Source organism: Salmo salar, chromosome ssa11 (assembly GCF_905237065.1).
Source record: "Salmo salar chromosome ssa11, Ssal_v3.1, whole genome shotgun sequence".
NCBI lineage: Eukaryota > Metazoa > Chordata > Actinopteri > Salmoniformes > Salmonidae > Salmo > Salmo salar.
In genome coordinates, this window is record NC_059452.1 from 77,158,496 (window position 1) to 77,178,534 (window position 20,039).

A 20,039-nucleotide genomic window follows, 5' to 3' on the forward strand; every position below is an offset into this window, starting at 1 on the left:
GTACATTTAAGGGCCAGTGGGAAGCCGTGCTTCCCTGTTCTGGCCAAATTGTAATTTTCCTAAGTCAATCATTGTGGCACCTGACCACACAACTAGACAGTAGTCCAGGTGCGACAGAACTAGGGCCTGTAGGACATGCTTTGTTGACAGCGATGTTAAGAAAGCAGAGCAACGCTTTATTATGGACAGACCTCTCCCTATTTTAGCTCCCTATCATTATGTTTTGACCACGACAGTTAACAATCCAGTGTTACTCAAAAAAGTTTAGTCTTCTCAACTTGCTCAATTTCTATACTATTCATTGCAGTATTTAGTTTTAGGGTTTAGTGAATGATTTGTCCCAAACACAATGCTTTTCGTTTTTGAAATATTTAGGACTAACTTATTTCTTGCCACCCATTATGAAAGTGACTGCAGCTCTTTGTTAAGTGTTGCAGTGATTTTACTTGCGGTGGTAGCTGACATGTATAGTGTTGAGTCATCCGCATACATAGACGCACAGGCTTTACTCAGAGCAAGTGGCAGGTCATTAGTAAAGATTGAAAAAAGTAAGGGGCCTAGACAGCTACCCTGAATGCCTGACTGCCTGGATTGTGTTGGAGAGGCTCCCATTAAAGAACACCCTCTGTTAGACAGTTGGCTCTCGATGCATAGCAGGGGATATAAAGTCATAACACACATGTTTTTTCCAGCAGCAGATTATGATTGATAATGTCAAAAGATGCACTGAAGTCTAACAAAACAGCTCCCACAATATTTGTATTATACATTTCTCTCAGCCAGTCAGTCATTTGCGTAAGTGCCGTACATGTTAAATGCCCATCCCTATAAGCGTGCTGAAAATAAGTTGTTCGTTTGTGAAATGGCATTGTATCTGGTCAAACACCATTTTTCCCAAAAGTTTACTAAGGGTTGGTAACAGGTTGGCTGTTTGAGCCAGTAAATTGTGTTTTTCTATTCTTGTGTAGCGAAATGACTTTTGCTTCCCTCTAGGCCTGAGGGCGCACACTTTCCTGCTGGTTTAGATTGAAGAGACGGCAAATAGGAGTGGCAATTTCGTCCGCTACCATCCTCAGTAATTTTCCATCCAAGTTGTCAGACCCAGGTGGCTTGTCATTATTGATAGACAACAATATATATTACTTTTTTTTACCGCTTCCACACTCACTTTACAGAATAAAAAATGACAATGCTTGGATTTCATAATTTGGTCAGTTATGCACGGATGTGTAGGTTCAGAAATTGTTGTTGGCATGTTATGCCTAAATGTGCTAATCTTGCCAGTGAAAAAAATCATTAGTGTAGTTGCCAATATCGGTGGGTTCTGTGATGAATGAGCCATCTGACTCAATGAATGATGGAGCGGAGTTCGCCTTTTTGTCCAACATTTCATTGAAGGTTTTACTATGATTCTTTATGCAATTTGACTTGGTTTCATAATACAGTGTCTTCTTTTTGTTCAGTTTAGTCACATGATTTCTCAATTTCCAGTATGTTTGACAATCGGCTGTGCAGCCAGACTTTTTTGCCATCCCTTTTGCCTCATCCTTAATGGGTGCATGCTTATTAGTAACTGGAAAAAACAATTTCATAAATGTGTCAAGTGCAGCATCTGGTTGCTCCTCATTACACACCACACACCAGCAAATATTCTTTACATCTTCAACATAGGAATCACTCCAAAACGTATTGTATACACTATATTAGGCCCAGCCTTTGGAACTTTGGTTTTCCTAGATTTGGCCACTCTATTATGATCACTACATCTGATGGATTTGGATTTTTCTTTAGAGAAGATTTCAGCAGCATTAGTAACGATTTGATCAATACATGGTAGGTTGACTCATAACCTGCACCAGGTTGCAAGCACTGTTTACAGTTTAAAGGTTTTTCTTGAGTGGCCAGCTTGATGAAAGCCAGTCAATATTTAGGTCACCCAGAATATATACACCTCTGTTGACATCACACATACATTGTGAAGCATTTCACACATATTATCCACATACTGACTGTTAGCACTAGGTGGTCTATAGCAACTTCCCACCAGAATGGGCTTTAGGTGAGGCAGGTGAACCTGTAGCCATATTACTTCAACAGCATTTGACATGACATCCTCGCTAACCTTTACAGAAATATGACTGAACATCAACTGCATTCCTGTCTCTTCTGAAGATGTTGAAACCATGTCTTGCTACCACTGTATAATTAAAGGTATTATCTAAGTGAGTTTCAGAGACAGCCAGTATATTAATGTTCTGTTACTAGCAAGTTATCGATTTCATGAACCTTGTTTCTTAGGCAACATGGTAATGTGGACATTTCTTTTAGCCCTTTTCTGAGATTCTTGATTGTTTTTATTGCTTTACAGGGAGGCATATCAAAAAGGTAGACATGACAGTGATCTTTATGTTTGTGCTGATAGTGCAGGGTGAGCTGCACAAAGTGGACTTCCTACTAGGGCAAACCGACTCAGTAAAACTCATGTTCATAGGTGCATGATTACTGCATATGATAGCTCTAGGATTGACAGAGGCATTCAGGGGACTTAGAGGGACAAAAATGTGATTACTTACATTTTGACTGCCAACACTTCTGTGACAACGTACATCTGCAGAAGCACTACGACACCTAAGCGACATAATGGTAGGGGTTATCTGAGCATGGCTCGGGTCACTGATAAGTCATTGTCTCAAGGTAGCCTTGAAATGCACGGACAAGGTCCAGGAGCCAAGATGATTTGGATGGACTCCATCATTCCTGTAGAGCATCTTCTGTTTCCAAAAGGTGTCAAAGTGATCTATAAAAGTTACGCCAAGAGAGATAGAGTAGTCTTTTAGCCAGGTGTAATGCCAGTAGCCTGATAAATCTTTCACAGCCGCGGGCCAGCGATGGTACCGGGCCTGAAATAATTACCCGCTTTTTTTGAATCTTTCAGAGCTAGAATCAGTTCTTTAAAAATCAATTATTTTCAGCAGTTCCGAGATAGCCCTCCTAATGTCGTTTGACTCCACATGGACTATGACAGTGTCAGCGCTCGGCAGCTGTCGTGGAACGGTAGGATGCAGCCTTGTAATGTCCTGTACTCGTGCTCCGGGATAGTAGATTGGATAGCCATCATTTAGGCTAATAATATAACTCAATCCCTGTTCACAAAAAAAAACTAAAATGTTCAATGCATGGCTGAGGGCGTATAACGTAGAGGCCTGGGCTATAGGCTACATCAGAAACCCTTTCTTTGCACGGGAAAACCACATTTCATGCAATTCTACTACACTTCATATGATTGGAGACATTAGCATAATCTTTTAAAATAAGACAAATTACTGGGTAGCCTACTCTGCTGACAGAGACAAAAGATCAATAAAAACAATGTTGCCCATATATTAGGCCTCTAGGAAGGGGAGACACATCGAATAAGACGTCCATCTAAACTGTGGGAGGAAATGGTCCAAAAACAAAACTTAAGTGGCACTGACCAAACAATGATAAGTAAAAGACAGATTCAAGTCTTTTCATTGTCTTCTCTTTAAACTAATTGTTATTTGCTTTCCAAACCATGTTTCCCGTAATATAATTTTTAAATATTGCGATATGCCTGGCTGGGCCCCTCTACTTTTCACTGACAATCGCAACTCAACAATCATCTATTTGGCATTTGCCGTGTGCACTGCCTTTCCTTCCGACAGTAGGTGATGCGATTTAAAACAATGCACAATTATTATTTTTAAGGCTAGAGGATGCTAATGATCCTCTGTGGACAAATCATGCTTTAGTAGCTTATTTTGAAGGATTTTATTTCTGTATAGACAGGAGTAGGCTAATTAGGCTATATAATGTTGGCATTTTAATTACATTTACTTAGGGAAAGCTTCCCCTAGCCTTATGGACACGCCACCTACGAGCCAATGTCAATCTACTATCTCCCATAGTAGAAAAGTTGACCTATTCTATTGGTTGACCTATTCTACAGATCAGAACATTCACCTTAACATTTTGACAAACTATTACTTCTTAACATTATTAGCACAGCAACGCTCACAATGCAGTAGTCTACGCACAAATGAACATTTGGCTACCGGGCAATGAAAGAACGCTGAAAACCAATAAAAAAACAAGAGAAATAGGCTACTGGCTTCATTGGCATATGGAAGTCTTTATAAAATAATTGCCGCCAAGGATAGTCGGATTTTGCCTAGACAGCTTTGAAGCAAGGTAAAACTTGCCTCATAACATGTAGTAAAACATTCAGGTTTCAAACAATTAAGTAGCTATATGTTTTCAAAATGCATACTGCCTCCAGCTCATTGCAAAGTGGTGTGTGACGTGCTGATGAAGCCTACCTTCTGTTGCCTATGCATTTAAATGGCGAATGGGAAGGGCGCTTCAATTACCAGCTGAGAAATAAAAATAGTAGCTCTTTTAATCATGGCCAAAAAACTATTTTTAACACACGATTGCATTTAGAATTGTTGTGCAATGATTGAAAGCGCTGTCTGACAGATTTTCAGCTCAAAGGCTCTGTATCTGTATGCGCGTGATAAATAAGGTACATAACGAATATACACACGGGCCAATTTAACTACACTAAATTATGCAAATTGACCCATAGACCGATAAGGATGACTGGTCAAAACGTATTTCCATCCATGAATAGGTTAAAAAGCATTATTTTGCAAGGGTTTTTTTTCTGCTCCTGGACAATTGGCCAGTGCCAATTAGATATACAATTATTTTTTTTACGACCAAAAGCCGTCTATTACCGGCTAACAGAAACCCTGACACACACACACGAGACAGAGAGTCAACGACAGGGGAGGAGGACTGAAGAGGGCCATGTCTGTGCTGCTCTGTTTTAAGTGCTGTAGGATTTGACTGGTGTGGTGTTTGAGAGCAGGATTAAGCAAGGGGAGCTGCTGCTCTGAAAGCAGTTACAGCACATCCATCCTCGTCCACTGGTCTTTCTTTAACCACTTACCTCAACACCACAGAGCCAAGACAGTACCTCTGCCTCTCGCCACCTCAACCTTACAGCATTCTATCAAGCCTTGTGTTTCTGACTCAGTCAGTTAAAAATATCAGTTATTTATTTATTTTTTGCGAAGGAACTTTAGCAGACATTAAAGTTCTGCTCCTTCTCCAGCCACTCCAAAAGGTAATACTTTTCATAGGGAGCATCTTGAGCACAGCCCCATGAGCACAAACACCTCTCCTCCAGATAGCTGGGGTTCAAGAAGCCAGTCTTCAATCAATACCCATCAGACGAGCTAAGTGTCTGGGGAGGTGCTTACAACACTGAACCTGGGATTGCAATCCAAACACGGGGTGATAGAATAGAATAACTTTAACTCCGTCCCTGTGCTATATGCTGGTCTCTAGGGCAAAACTAAAGGTCGGCCAGAGAACAACGGAGGGCTTCTGCTGGCTAATAAAACAGCCCACTTTATGAATGCATAACGATCCATGGCCAGAAGGGTTGCTCAGCAGGAAAAACATTCATTGGTAGCAGCCAGCTTCCCTGTGCTACACAAGCACAGTTCAAAGATCCCCCTCCATAACTGTCTATAGGATAAATAAATTGCATTAATGAATTTGTAAGTGTCACACACACGGATCGGTAGTGGCCAATGAGCACAGGCGAGGTGGGTGAAAGGGATAAGTGGACGTACTGCTTTGCGGAGGAGTGTTGGGGAGTCATTGTGGACGGATGTACAGTGCAGTGTATTGTGAGATGCTTGTCTGTGGACTGTTAAACTAACAGGGTGTAACAGTAGGCTGCATTGCCTCACCTGGGCCTCTGAGGTCAAGAGAGAATGGGATGTATATCACCCAACAGGACAGAAAGAATAGCCCAGTCTCAAGATAGAAAAGCCCAGTCCCCTAGTGCAGTCTTGACAGCTCCTCTACATTTCTAGGAAGAGTTGTCTTCAGTGATGACGCAAATGATCTAATATGCTCCACGTTCACTGCATTAGAATGTAGAATGTGCTTGTATTACAACAGAGAATCCATAGACCAGTAGAATAGAAGGGAATAAGTGGTCGTTTGACGTCAGATGACACTACAAAACATCCGGCCCAAAAGCAACTTGGCCCAATTGTCCCGTTGAACAGCTAGCAAAGTTATGACGAATTAAAGGAGCTGCAATGCTGCACGCTTCTAAACCCCTCTTCCCTAATTCTCATTCAATACGCTAGTCATTGGCAGAAACTGGGGGATATTCCTCTGGTGCCTTTGATCCTCTCCAGTCTGTTTACAGGGATTCTCTCAGAGAACCAGCGCCATAGACAGAAATATAAGTTGGATCTACGGGAGAAAAACCTCTCCAAAATGATCATCTTGTCGCCGTAAGCCAGCGTATTAAAAATCCATGTCTGTGCTGCTGTACGGTGCTGTGGCAGCGGTGGTGTCGATGTCTCTTTTTCTCTCTCCTACCATAGCAAACCAGTGGAGCTCTTCCAGTCCAGCTAATTAAGACAAATCTGCTCACTCAGCTTGAGCCGTCTCTCCCAAGCACCAGACAGAGGGAAGACAGGGTTGACCCTGGGAAATAAGAGGAGTCAAATTGCGAGGAACATCTCCCAAGGACGTTTAGAGTTAGCCTGGCACTCCATATCACGCCCAGCACCTTCACCATCCATCACCTACAACTAATGCAGACAGTAGAGAGAAAATTGCTAAGGTTTAAAGAAGACAAGAATTTAGATGGAGATTCTGTAGCCTTGGATGCCTCGAGAAGTATGTGAATGGCCCCGAGAGACTAGTGATTCTGTGACGTTGCAATTTCTGCACTAGATTTGCTGGAGGAACAGTACTGTCATGCAGTGAGTTAAAGTTAGAGTGTTCTTGTGCGTGTTCCTTAGGATAAACTGTGCATGAGCTGAATAACAGTGGACGTCTTCAAGTGTTTGGGTCAAGCGAGAGAGAGCTGGTCGTTTTATGCAGCTGCTCTTTCCTAGGCTGGCAGAGTGTGGTGTGTGTCAGCCAGAAGAGAACAGAAAAGCAAGTGGAAATGATGTCTGCCTTTAGAGGAAGCAAACATCTGTGGAGCTGCCATAAAAGCAACTTTGGATTCTATCCACCCGCGTTCAGGGCAAAACAAACAGCAACACTGCCGTCAATGAAGAGCAAGGAAAACACAGTTTGTCAGCGCGTCCAAACCAACAGCTCAATACAGATCCGAAAATGAACTAGGCACAAATTCAAGGACAAGAAACGTGTAAAAAAATACCTTCTTGGAAGCTTTGAAAGCTGTTAAGAACCTTTAAGTACTCACAATCCCTGAGGGTCAAGTGGTGTAAATCGCTCCTGGATTCAGTCTGTGCTGAACAGTCCTCAAAGGCTGTGAAGGTGAAGGGCGGTAGGTAGCCTAGCGGTGGTTCGAATCCCTGAGTCAACAAGGTGAAAAATCTGTCGATGTGCCCTTGAGAAAAGCACTTAATCCCAATTGCTCCTGTAAATCGCTCTGGATAAGACTGTCTGCTAAATGCCGTAAATGTAAATGCTTTCTGGAATTGACCTCCTGGAAGAGGTAGTTTCAGCAGTGTCACGGGCCTACAGGAGACCATGTTAATAAGCTTTTCCATTATGAGCTGCAAGGTCACCTCCATGACTACAGTTGGAACATGTGCCCGTGTCCGACATATATGTTTATCGCTAGGCTAATTCAATGTACCTTTCCTCCTAGAGACTCTAATCTGATATTAACGCCAACGTTTGTTAAACATTGAGAATTCTAACAAGTGGACTGTTCTTTTTGCCTCCAAGAGTTCAGTGCTCAATACTAAACAATTTAGTGCCACTCTGCCTGTCTGAGAGACTGAGCTTGCATTGAGAGGGAAATAAAAAAAATGGGGAGAGAAATGAAGTGGACCAGGACTAAATTGAAATGAAGAGGCTCCCTCGGCGCTAATATGAATGCTCGTCGGATATTGGATTTCACAGTTTCCCAGTTCAACTCTCAGAAATGAGAAACTGTACTCACGGTCAGCGATGTACTCTGCGGGTGTGGCGGGTACAGCTGGCTCTGCGGGTACTTCCTCTGGCTTGGTTGCCATGATGGCGGCTGCAGCAGCAGCGGCTCCGTTACGTTCCTGCTGGGTTTTCCGGATCAGCGCTGCCAGTGGATGGTCTGGGTCCATGACTTGGAGGGGCTACAACACAAATAGATTTGGTTAAAAGGTTTAGAACTACTTGTCAGCATAACCCCCAACAATTACATTTGAGTCATTTAGCAGACGCTCTTATCCAAAGCGACTTACAGGAGCAATTAGGGTTAAGTGCCTTGCTCAAGGGCACATACAGATTTATCACTTACTCGGCTCGGGGAGCTGAACCATTGACCTTCCAGTTACTGGCCCAACGCTCTGAACCACTAGGTAACCGGCCCCAACAACAGGAAGCTATAGCGGTGAAACTGAGACATCTCTGGCTGATGGAGAGGACAACAACGCAAGACAGAGTAATGGTTCCAACTAGCTGATACATTTCTGTGTCGCGTTATTACAACTCATTTAGCATGAAGTTTGGACTAATATACTAATTGAATAATATATAAACATGTACACTGATGATTTATACAGGTGTTTCTAGCCTTGTGGGTGCAATAAGAGTTGACATACAATTTAAGAGTCTTTTATCTCTTCATTTACTTAGCGCAATTCACTCGGAATTACAACAAGTGACAGTGATTAAACATACAGAATATTAAATCAAGAGATGAGGAGAAAAAGACTTGATGGTAGCTCATCCTCAACCACAAAAATCTAAGCACTTTGAAGTGAGACACACTTTGAAATCAGGCCCAATTATGCTGTTGAATATAACAACTTAACAGTAATGTGTGATTAATTCAAAAGTCTATGGGCTTTTGAACATTAAAAACCTAACCATGGGTGTAATTAGCAAATGGTCAAACCCTATAAACATTTTTTTTTTTAAATACAGTATAAGCTGTTAGACAAATTGTGGGTTGGCTTGAATGGGCAAAGCCCGTATGGATGGGAGATAATTGCTCTAGAAAGGCCCTGAGATGAACTAATTCCATAGTTTTATTGTTTCTTTATTCCATTCAAAGCCAAGATAACTATGTCTAAATAAGACAGACCAAAGCAATATGGTGGAGACTTAAGAGTGCTTTTCACAATAATGCTTTCTCATATCCAATTATCTCAGGTAGGGTTGGGGGATGTCAACCTCTGTCCTATCGCAGGCCTGGGCAATTATTTTCCATGGAGGGCCATATTAGAATATATTTTTGCCATCGCAGGCTAGAATAATATTACAGGATTATACATCATGTGTATGACTGTGTTGACAGATATATCTACTGTAAATCACATCCAGATATGCTACTTATTTTACATGCACAGAAATAAACCACATCCATGTTCTCCTTTTGGTCGGTATTTTCATTACTCAACATGCAATGAACTACACGGAGGGAAAAGTACACTGTGCATTCAGCACCACGGACAGAACTCTTGTCAACAAAAACACATGAAAGAGAGAGTGCTCAGCATTAGATTTAAACTACTCAATCAGTGTGAGGAGTGGCGCCTCTGATGGGCATTGACTAGAGCAGTGTAGTCAGGTATAGTTTCTGACGTCGCAATGCGCAGATTTGCTGAGAGGTGAGAGTCAGTAAGAGATGATCTGTGCCTTGACTTGCTATATTTCATCACTGAAAATGTCTGTTCACATACATACGTTGACCTAAACAGTACAAACATCTTCTGAGCATGACTCCTAATCTTTGGAAAGTTTTGTTCATCGAGAGATGCATAGAACCTTGTCAGTGACATTGTTTTGAAGAGTTCTCCAATCACTGCATCAGACTGGAATTTAGTTCATTCATGATGTCCACGGTGAAGGCAAAATCAGTCAACAATTCTTTCTCTTGCAGTTGAGGGAAATACACATATTTTCTTTTCATTTGCAAAAACTCAGCAATCTCCGACTTCAGGTCCCACACCCTTTTAAGCACCTTCCCCAAACTCAGCCATCTCACGTTTGTGTGGTAGGGGAGATCTGCATGACCCGACTCTGTCTCTTCCAACAGTGAGACAAACTGCCTGTTGTTTAAAGATTTTTCTCTTATGAAGTTTACCACTTTAGTGTCTGTATCCACAACATGAATCATTTTCAGAACACAATTACAGAGCACCTCCTGATGAATAATGCAATGCAGGAAAATAATTTTCTGATCTGGGTTCAGCTCAGCTACTTGATCTTGTATCCTTTTCAAAAGGCCAACATTTTTTCCTGTCAAGTTTGGGCACCCATCAGTGGTCACACCGGATAACTTTTCAAACCTCAGTCCCAGCTTTGCCACACACTTATTAAACTCCTCCAATAAATCTTTCCCTGTGGTTGTGCTCTTCATTGACTGCACTGAAGCAAGCTCCTCTGTCATTTCAAAGTCTGGGGTTCATGAGGTTCTGGGGTTATGCCTCGTAAGAATATCAACAACTGCCCCGAGACACGTGCATCACTGCTCTCATCCAGGGTCAAGGAGAAATAGGTGAAACCCTTTACCTCGTCTTTCAACTGTTGTTCCATATTCTCTACGATGGCCTCAACACGCCATGTCACTGTTCGTCTTGACAGGGAAACATGCAGAGTCAATTAAACTGGGATGGCAGGTAGCCTAGTGGTTAGAGCGTTGGACTAGAAACCGAAAGGTTGCAAGATCGAATCCCCGAGCTGACAAGGTAAAAATCTGTCGTTCTGCCCGACTATAAGGCAGTTAACCCACTGTTCTTAGGCCGTCATTGAAAATAAGAATTTGTTCGTAACTGACTTGCCTAGTAAAATGAAGATATAAAAAACATTATTTAATGAATTCACCCTCAGTGAATGGCTTGCTATGTTTAGCAATTTTGAGGGACAGTACATAGCTAGCTCTCGTAATTCCGTCGTTTGCTGAATGCAGTTTTGTGTAAAGTCCTTGCTGCTTTTGCAACTGAGAAAGCAACTCTTTCGATGCATTTGCCCTTAGCTCAGAATACATTCCTATATTTCTCTGCATGCTTCGTCTGGAAGTGTCAAGACAAGTTGTAGTCTTTCAAGACAGCGATGCCCTCTTTGCACACTAAGCTTTCCCTGATAGCTCAATGAATATTTCGATGTCCACTCTTGCTCGAACACCCTACATTCATGGTCTACTTTCCTTTTCTTTGAAAAACACATTTTTGCTATCGCAAATTCTTTATGTAATCTGAGCATGATTCCGCCGACCATATTGAATCAGGTCCCGAGCCGCATACGGTCCCTGGGCCGGCCTTTGCCCAGGCCTGTCCTACCGTGATTATTTACTCAGAAAACGTGATACACATTTTTGTATTATTTTTTAAACCACCGTTTTCAGAAATAACTAATAATTGCTTTACTTGCCTCATTGTCCTCTCTTAATATTGTTTGTTCAATCGCTCATAAGGCTGTGATTGAGAAAAGCCTATGCTTATAAACTCACGACTTTCATTCTTGTTCTTTTTGAAAGCAGCAACTTTAGGACAACATCTTCTTAGGCTATTGGAATATTTTGGAAATCGGCTACGGTTCATAGCTTTAACTTGGACATTTGGTTTTCAGTATCGCATGGAGGGATCATTTCTTTCTAAATAAGCTTAAACTTGTCATTCGATTTTTGTAGCAGCTATTGCCATTTTTTCATCTATCATTATTAGTCCCCTGGCTACCATACGTTTTAAGGTTATTCAAACTACTTTTTGAGATGGAACTCGTTAGATTCATTAATTGTTTGATCAGGAGAAAGCCATGCATGCCTAAAATGATGAAAGCCTAGCCCAAAGTCATATTCTTAACCTATTAAAAAGAGAGAGAGGGGAATTTGGCGTACGTTTTTATTTGTTATAGTTAGACAAGATAGTTAAGGAGTGTCCAATATACAGTGCATTTGTAAAATATTCAGATTCCTTGACTATTTCCACATTTTGTTACGTTAGTCTAAAATGGATTAAATACATTTTCTCTTCAATCTACACACAATACCCCATACTGACAAAGCAAAAACAGTTTTTAAAATTTTTGCTAATTTATATATACCCCCCGGTAAATATCACATTTACATAAGTATTCAGACCCTTTACTCAGTACTTTGTTGAAGCACCTTTGGCAGTGATTACAGCCTTGAGTCTTCTTGGGTATGACGCTACAAGCTTGGCACACCTGTATTGGGTAGTTTCTCCCATTATTCTCTGCAGATTATCTCAAACTCCATCAGATTGAAAATAGCTGTGCAGCGACGCTCCCCATCCAAAGTCTCTCCAGAAATGTTTGATCAGGTTCATGTCCAGCCTCTGGCTGGGCCACTCAAGGACATTCAGAGATTTGTCCCGAAGCCACTCCTGCGTTGTCTTGGCTGTGTGTTTAGTGTCATTGACCTGTTGGAAGGTGAACCTTCGCCCCAGTCTGAGGACCAAGATTGAACTCTGATTTTTTTACACCTTTTTCTCCCCAATTTAGTGGTATCTAATTAGAAGTTAGTCTTGTCCCATCACTGCAACTACCTACGGACTTGGGAGAGGCGAAGTGCGTCCTCCGAAACACAACCCGCACTGCTTCTTGACACAACGCCCGCTTGACCCGGAAGCCAGCCGCACCAATGTATCAGAGGAAACACTGCACACCTGGCGACCGTGTCAGCGTACATTGCGCCCGGGCCGCCACAGGAGTCGCTAGCGTGCGATGGGACAAGAACATCCCTGCCAGCCAAACCCTCCCCTAACCCGGACAACGCTGGGCCAATTGTGCGCCGCCCCATGGGTGTCCCGGTCGCAAGGATCGCAAGTGGCACATCTAGCACTGCGATGCAGTGACTTAGACCACCGCGCCACTTGGGAGGCCCATTTCTTTTTTTTTTGCTTTGTCATTATGGTGTATTGTGTGTAGATTGACGAGGGGGAAAAACTATTTCATCCATTCTAGAATAAGGCTGTAACGTAACAAAATGTGGAAAAAGTAAAGGGTCTGAATACTTCCCGAATGCACTGTACGTGTTCGTAAGTGTCTCACCTTTCCATAGTGTGGTCATATTAGCTACAGATGTTTTCGTGAGAAGACTGATTTTTGGGATGTCTCATGGTCTGACAAACACCCCTTTAGCTCGGCCACCTTCCACCGCATAAGCAAAAGGACGCCATTGGCGGATTGAGACGCAACCCATGCAACAACAAAAAAAAGCTCTCTCTAGCTTAAACCGAAGGATTTTGACGGGGATTTTTGTATTATGCTAATTTGATTTTCGTGGTGGAGCGGACATCGACTCTAGGGGGGTTTAACTAAAATGGCTCATTCAATGGAATGTATTTTTTGTAATGTCAGTTGAGTTGAATGAACAAATAACAGCGCATATTGACAGTTACACTTCCTGCTTTTCCTTCCTGCTTTGCTCTTAAGGGAACACTCACAATGGGTGCCAGTCCACCCATTATGCCATCATTGACTTGAATGAGGAACCCGTTCTATTCATTCTATTTCTATGGCAGCACATGCAGTCAGGAGCGGAGGAGGAGATTAAATGTTTGTCTTAAAAATATAATTTTTATTTATTTTTGCTATTCGAATGGTTATTATTACATTGACCGCAGTCATTTGGCTGACCAATAACCGTGATCCAAAATTCCATGACAGTCACAAATCTGGTCCTTACCTTCATCAGCTCCTCAAGGCGAGAACTCTTCTTAGGAGCAAACAGGCTGGGGTGGAGGTAGTTCCCGTCCCCATCATCGTCAGAATCATCAGAGTCTATAGAAAGACATTGAAGTATGAATAAAGAACATGGTTAATGTCTCAAGTACTTGCATTCTGAATTCGGTTCATGTATTGTGTTGTTAACATGCATTCTGTGCCCCTGTTCTCAAAGATTTCACATGCATTATAGTATAAAACTATGTATCCCATACATTATTTACAACACGTTCTATATGAACTCTTTTTGTTAACCTCTTTGACCCCTGTGACTTACCCTGTGAGTCCTGCTTGTCGGAGGCAGGGGTGTAGCGGCCCTCCTTCATGGCCTTCAGGATGTGTTTGTAGTAGGGGTTCAGGTAGTGTTCGAAGTTCAGGAAGTCAAATTGGGAGTTGCCAGACTGTTTGGCTTTCAAAACAATCTCAAACTGGGCCCCCTGCTGGCACACAAAGTTGGCGGTCCTCTCAATGATGGCATGGGTTTTGGTGGTCGCTGGCTGGAGAGGAGAACGGAAGAGCACACGCACTAAGTCAGCAGACAGGAAAGTTATCAATGAGACAGGGCAAAAGAAGTGTGGGGTTAAGGATAGGTGACAACCTGGGGCCGTATGTATCAAGCATCTCAGAGTAGGAGTGCTGATCTAGGATCAGATCCCCCCTGTCCATTTAATATTATTCATTGCCATCTAATAAGCAAAGGTGAACCTAAATCAGCACTCCTACTCTGAGACCCTTCATACATACTTAACTGTATTTTATAACTGAGGCACAAGAGAAGGAGAAATCACTTCAGAAGCAAAGAAGAAAAAGTTAATACTTTACAACAAGACATGAAACTGCATTTTGATTGTCTGAGTGTTCTTGGTCAAATCAAGTCAAATGTTATTTGTCACATGCGCCGAATACAACCGGTGTAGACCTTACAGTGAAATGCTTACTTATGAGCCCCTAACCAACAATGCAGCAAAAATAAATACCACAAAAAAATAAAAGTTACAAATAATTAAAGAGCAGCAGTAAAATAACAATAGCGAGACTATATACAGGGGGTACCGGTACAGAGTCAATGTGCGGGGGCACTGGTTAGTCGAGGTAATATGTACATGTAGGTAGAGTTATTAAAGTAACTATGCATAGATAATAACAGAGAGTAGCAGCAGCGTAAAATAGGGGGGGGGGCTCTGGGTAGCCAGTTGATTAGATGTTCAGGAGTCTTATGGCTTGGGGGTAGAAGCTGTTTAGAAGCCTCTTGTACTTGGCACTCTGGTACTGCTTGCCGTGCGGTAGCAGAGAGAACAGTCTATGACTAGGGTGGCTGGAGTCTGACAATTTTTAGGTGGGGCCAAATCAAAGTTTGCCAAATTCTATTTCCTAAATTGTATCTGAGGTTTAAAAGTTCTTAGGGATCGGCGTCCCGTCAACGGGACAGTTGTAAATAATGCAGCGCTTTATGTCAAGATCGCAGATTTTAGAGAAACAACAAATGTCGGTACATAAGTGTCTTATATCGGCTGAAAGCTTAAATTCTTGTTAATATAACTGCACTGTCCAATTTGCAGTATCTATTACTGCAAAAAAATGCCATGCTATTGTTTCAGGAGAGCTCCTAACAACAATACACTTTTTCACTGCGATAGGTATGATAAATTCACCTCTGAAGGTGAAATGTGTACTTAAATTCTGAAATCTTGTTCTGATTTATCATCCAAAAGGGTCCCAGAGATAACATGGTGTCGTTTTGTTAGATAAAATCCTTTTTCATATCCTAAAAAGGTCCATATAGCATGCATGATCAATTTTGTATTTCCACTTGTTCAATTTGCAAAGAAAGGAATGTGAAAATCTCACCCTAAACTTTGTTTCAACAAGTCAAATCACGTTCGTATGCATTCCTGAGATCCTAGAAGGTAACAACACTTCACTATATCATTAGGGGTGTAGTATATCCTATAGGACACCATATTTGGTCAGAGAGCGACGCCTTTATGGCACGCCGATGACGCGGGCCGTCTTCACTTGAACGACTGTATCTTTGTCAAATAAGCACCAATCGGGGTCAAACAAAGCTCGCTAGATAGCCAATGAGCTGGGCTTTACGGGAGTATCCGGAAATCCTGTGTCTGTCGCAAAATGAAGGTGCTAACATTTTGCGACAGCATGCCTTTTCCTTTTGGACAAAAATTATAAGAATATTCAGCATTATGAAGTTATGAAAACTGGTTGTTTTGCAAATGTTGAATTTATAATATAGCTACTAATACTGGAAACGCTAAATCAAAGTCCAAGTATACAGATTTGACGATATTCTTGCAGAAAAATGTAATATGAATGCAACTGTCTCCTTCACGATTTGCCCAAATGGTTCTGGGTGACTTCACACGAAATGTCATGGAGAACACTCATACTTCAAGTTATCCATCTGAAACGTTGCACATACACTGCTGCCATCTTGTGGACACCATCAGAATTACAACCAGAGTGATGACAAGAACTGGGACCTTTCGATTGCATTTCAAAGATGGTTGCAGAAAAAAAACGTTTTTTTTTTTTCTTTGTATTTTCTTCTACCAGATTTATTGTGTTATATTCTCCTACATTCAATTCACATTTCCACAAACTTCAAAGTGTGTCCTTTCAAATGGTACCAAAAACAAGCATATCCTTGCTTCAGGGCCTGAGCTACAGGCAGTTAGATTTGGTATGTCATTGTTGGAGAAAATTGAGAAGGAAAAAAAAGGGGGCTATCCCATGGCTTCTTGACTTTAACATACATTTACAAAATAGATACAAAATTGATATCATTTGGATTTGATGTGATACATTATTAAATATCACTGAGGCTGTGTACTTTCAATGAATCATTTTTGTTAGGTACCCTCAGAGTACCAAAAAACAGAGCGACAAATCGTGAAAATAAAATTTCTCATTAAATCTAAAATAATGAATAATAAATGAAGACCTTTGGAGAGGAGACGCTTAGGCCTGCACTCTGTAGTAGCGTCCCTCTACACATACACTCCTAATGCATTCAGAGCCTCCGAGCGCTTGCGAGAGTAGAAAGCTCCGTAGCGGCAAATAACCTTGCAATTATGAAGATAAATGAGGAACAAGGAACTTCTTATGGAGTCATGATACACAGAGAGGCAGAGCAGAGCGAGAGCTGATTCCTTCTCCCCAGCCCCCAGGATGTCAGACCGTCTGCTCGTGCTGCCTGAGCACTCAGACTTGTGATAATGTGGGGGAAATACAGCCACATCCCCAGATTAATAATTCAGATCAGATATTTTGAGAATGGTGCCGGCTTTGACTAATTGACCGTTTCGAGGCAGAGCAATTGGAAGGGCTTTGCTGGGTCCCCAATCGAAATCTCATTACAAGGACACGTGGAAAGAAATCAGCAGGTAAGGATTCTGAGGCGTGGGTGGGCCCATTGTCTCAGTGTGTGTCTACTCTGGACATCACAGAAGACGCTTTGACAGCCAGAGCGAGGGAGAACTATCTGTCACATGCATTTTATTGAATCACTTCGTGTGTGTGTGTGTTTGCGTCAGTCTGACATTGGGTAGGGTGTGTGTGAGAGAGAATCGAGGCCATGCTGAGATGAAAGCCTCCCCGTCTACAATAAGAAGAAGCCTGCAGATGAAAGGCGAGCGGCAGTCAATGGGGGAAGCAGCAGCAGAAGAGTGGACAGTCTGTCCTAGTGAACTGAGATGGAGAGAGTCAGTCAGGATGCAGGCCCCCTGATACTGGCTGATGCAAACCAAGGCAGCACAGACTCCTCTTCTCAGTCTCCTCCCAGGCTGCAGGATGTGAGTGATGACCTCAATAATCTCCTCCAGATCAGACACCTTATCGTTCGCCTAGTCTCTGGCCTCACCACCTGCCTATCGGCAGTCTGACAGGCCTCACAACATCAATACTACCACACACACAGCCCTCACCAGCTAGGACTTTGTTCTGCTGGCATCTCTGCTCTGTTCCCTTCCTATTCTCTCTCTGTGGCTCCATAACAGGGATTGTTATAGAAAAGGAACCATTGACCCCCTGACCCACCATTTTCAAATGTAGTTATGACTCTGATCTGCCCAAAACCCATTCTGCACCCCTGTGGTCCGTCCTGTAGATTTAAGCATGAAGCAGTGGGACATTGTCTAGGGCACTCACCAGCTCCACATCGGGGGGGATCGCCAGGCCCGGGGGTGCCACGTAGGGTTCTTCGCTCTCCTGCGGCTCTGCTTCTTCTGATGGGGAACAACCCATAAGGTCAGAGAGAGAAGAAGAGAAGAAAATAGATTAGAATTCACCCTACAGTCACTGTGAAACACAGCAACTCAACGTTTCCTCCTCTCCTTCCTCTACCCACTCTCATCCGGCCACATTGCCCGAGGCACTCAAAGTTTCAGCTTTACTTAATCTTAACTTTCTGAGAGGCTGCGGTCCCTGTCACAATTATTTACAACATCCAACCCCATCCCCCCCAGTGTGAAATAATAGGCAGACAAGTCAGCTGGAAATTAGATTACAATTTTATGCTTTGGTTCACCGTGGGGAGGCTGCAGATGGATGTAGGGGTAAGCACATTTAATGCCAAAAATGGCTGCCAAGGAGCACATCCTAGACTACTCTTGCACCTTTTTACGGTTAATGGACGCCACTGTTTGTGCAGATTTAATCAAGCGCTCCGCCAGTCGCCCGAGGTGTGCCCCGACGCCGGCACCACAACAGAGCAAAATGATTGGTTCATGCTGAGAACTCCATCCCTGACAAATCGACCCACCCCCCCCACCACACACACACACGCGAGGGGGTTTATACTGCTGAGTAATCCCAGGCAGCGCTGGGCCAGGTTACATGGTACTGATGACAGCACTCAGACACACAGCAATAGTACTGTACCATTTGCTGAGGAAGGGGCACCTGGGTGTTGGGGGGGGGCTGCTTTCCCTATATCTATTATTTAAGGATATAGGTACATGATTCATTTCCGCGTTGACAATGTGTGGGCTAGCATGGTTGGGCTGTCAGGGACATTAGGTCTTGATAGTAGCAGTGGCCTGGCTGATAAATAGGCCTGGTATTTAGGCTTTTGTCAACAGAATTCAAGCTGCAGAACAGTTTGCTGTTAACTGTGTTATGAACGACTGTCTAATCAGAGGAGAGAGCCAGGCCCGGCGTGGAGCAGAGTGTCCTGACAGACACTCTTATCACTAACACTCACCATTAACACTCCCTCCCCAGTGTTAGGCTGCCAGTCAAGATGTTGGACTGACTGTCAAGTCCAAAGCAAAGATACTTTAGCGCCAATGAGATAACAGACTCTCTAGCTAAGTGCCTCAGGCTTTGAGACAATGTCCACATTTTGGAATTGGTTTACCCTCAATGTGTGTGGATACTTGGACTGGCTAGTGCAGGCTGTCTCTGGGAAACCAAACAGGATCCAGGCCTTAATATTCATGTGGTTAGAGTGGGCCAAAACAGGGCCTAGTAGAGGGGCTGGAGCCCAGTACTGGACCTCACAGGTGATTAACAGTCAGTACAGTTGCAAGCCAGTAAGACTATTTCGCATTCAGAGCTGAATCTTGAAAAGCTTTCTTTTTTTATAGCTCCAGGGCTTCAAATAGTGGTTTGCGTCTCAGGGGAGCCTGCCATGATAAAAAATGTATCATAGGGTTTTCATTGAAGCTAATGTGCGAGCCTCTCCACCAGCGGATTCATTTGTCATGTGTGTGTGTGTGTGTGTGTGTAAAAGTTCAGATGCTTTCTCTCCTTCTCCTCTCTCATCCTCTAAGGGCAGGTCAGAGGAGAAATGTTCAGTGGTTGAAAGTGGTGAGGAACTGTGAATATGTATGCGTGAAATGTTTAAATCCCTTTGGACTGTAATGTGATTTGGGATTAAATAAATCATTGTGTGTGTGTGTGTTCACCAGTCTCCCTGTTGGCCTCCTCTTCCTCAGTGGGTTGAGAAGGGTCGTAGTAGTCTGCGCTGTAGCGGAAGCCCACTGAGTTATAGGTGCCTTCATCTGCCAGAGCTTCACTCAGACGCTTGTATTCTTCCTCTGTGTGGGACAAAACATACATATTAAAAGAGTCATGAGAATGGTACGGTACATTTATTGGAAAGCACAGTCATAGAAGGCTACTGTAAGGATTGCCTCTAGCATGAGACAAAAGCAGTGGATTGACTCGAAATTATCATTCCATCCATCCTAGCTAGTTTCAAGGATGTGAACAGTGTCGTGAGCTGACATAACAGAAACTAAATCGGATGGAATTTTGTCTCACCTTACAACACCCCACTTTTATATTGCAATTCATCTCATAGTAAAGGACGG

At 42.8% G+C, this 20,039-nt stretch overlaps 1 protein-coding gene across 2 annotated transcripts in view; it reads right to left on the reverse strand.

The window, feature by feature from the left end:
• Positions 1-20,039, reverse strand: part of LOC106563159 (splicing factor, suppressor of white-apricot homolog) — a 142,265-nt gene that overhangs the window by 115,869 nt on the left and 6,357 nt on the right. Inside the window, exons 3-7 of one of the 2 annotated variants that reach the window (XM_014128427.2) lie at positions 19,632-19,763; positions 17,872-17,945; positions 13,985-14,204; positions 13,670-13,764; positions 7,982-8,150 (exon numbers count right to left, since the gene is read on the reverse strand). In XM_014128427.2, coding sequence (XP_013983902.2) covers positions 7,982-8,150; positions 13,670-13,764; positions 13,985-14,204; positions 17,872-17,945; positions 19,632-19,763 — 690 coding nt within the window. Of the gene's footprint in view, positions 1-7,981; positions 8,151-13,669; positions 13,765-13,984; positions 14,205-17,871; positions 17,949-19,631; positions 19,764-20,039 lie in introns of both variants that reach the window. The other variant, XM_014128426.2, reaches the window with a different exon arrangement.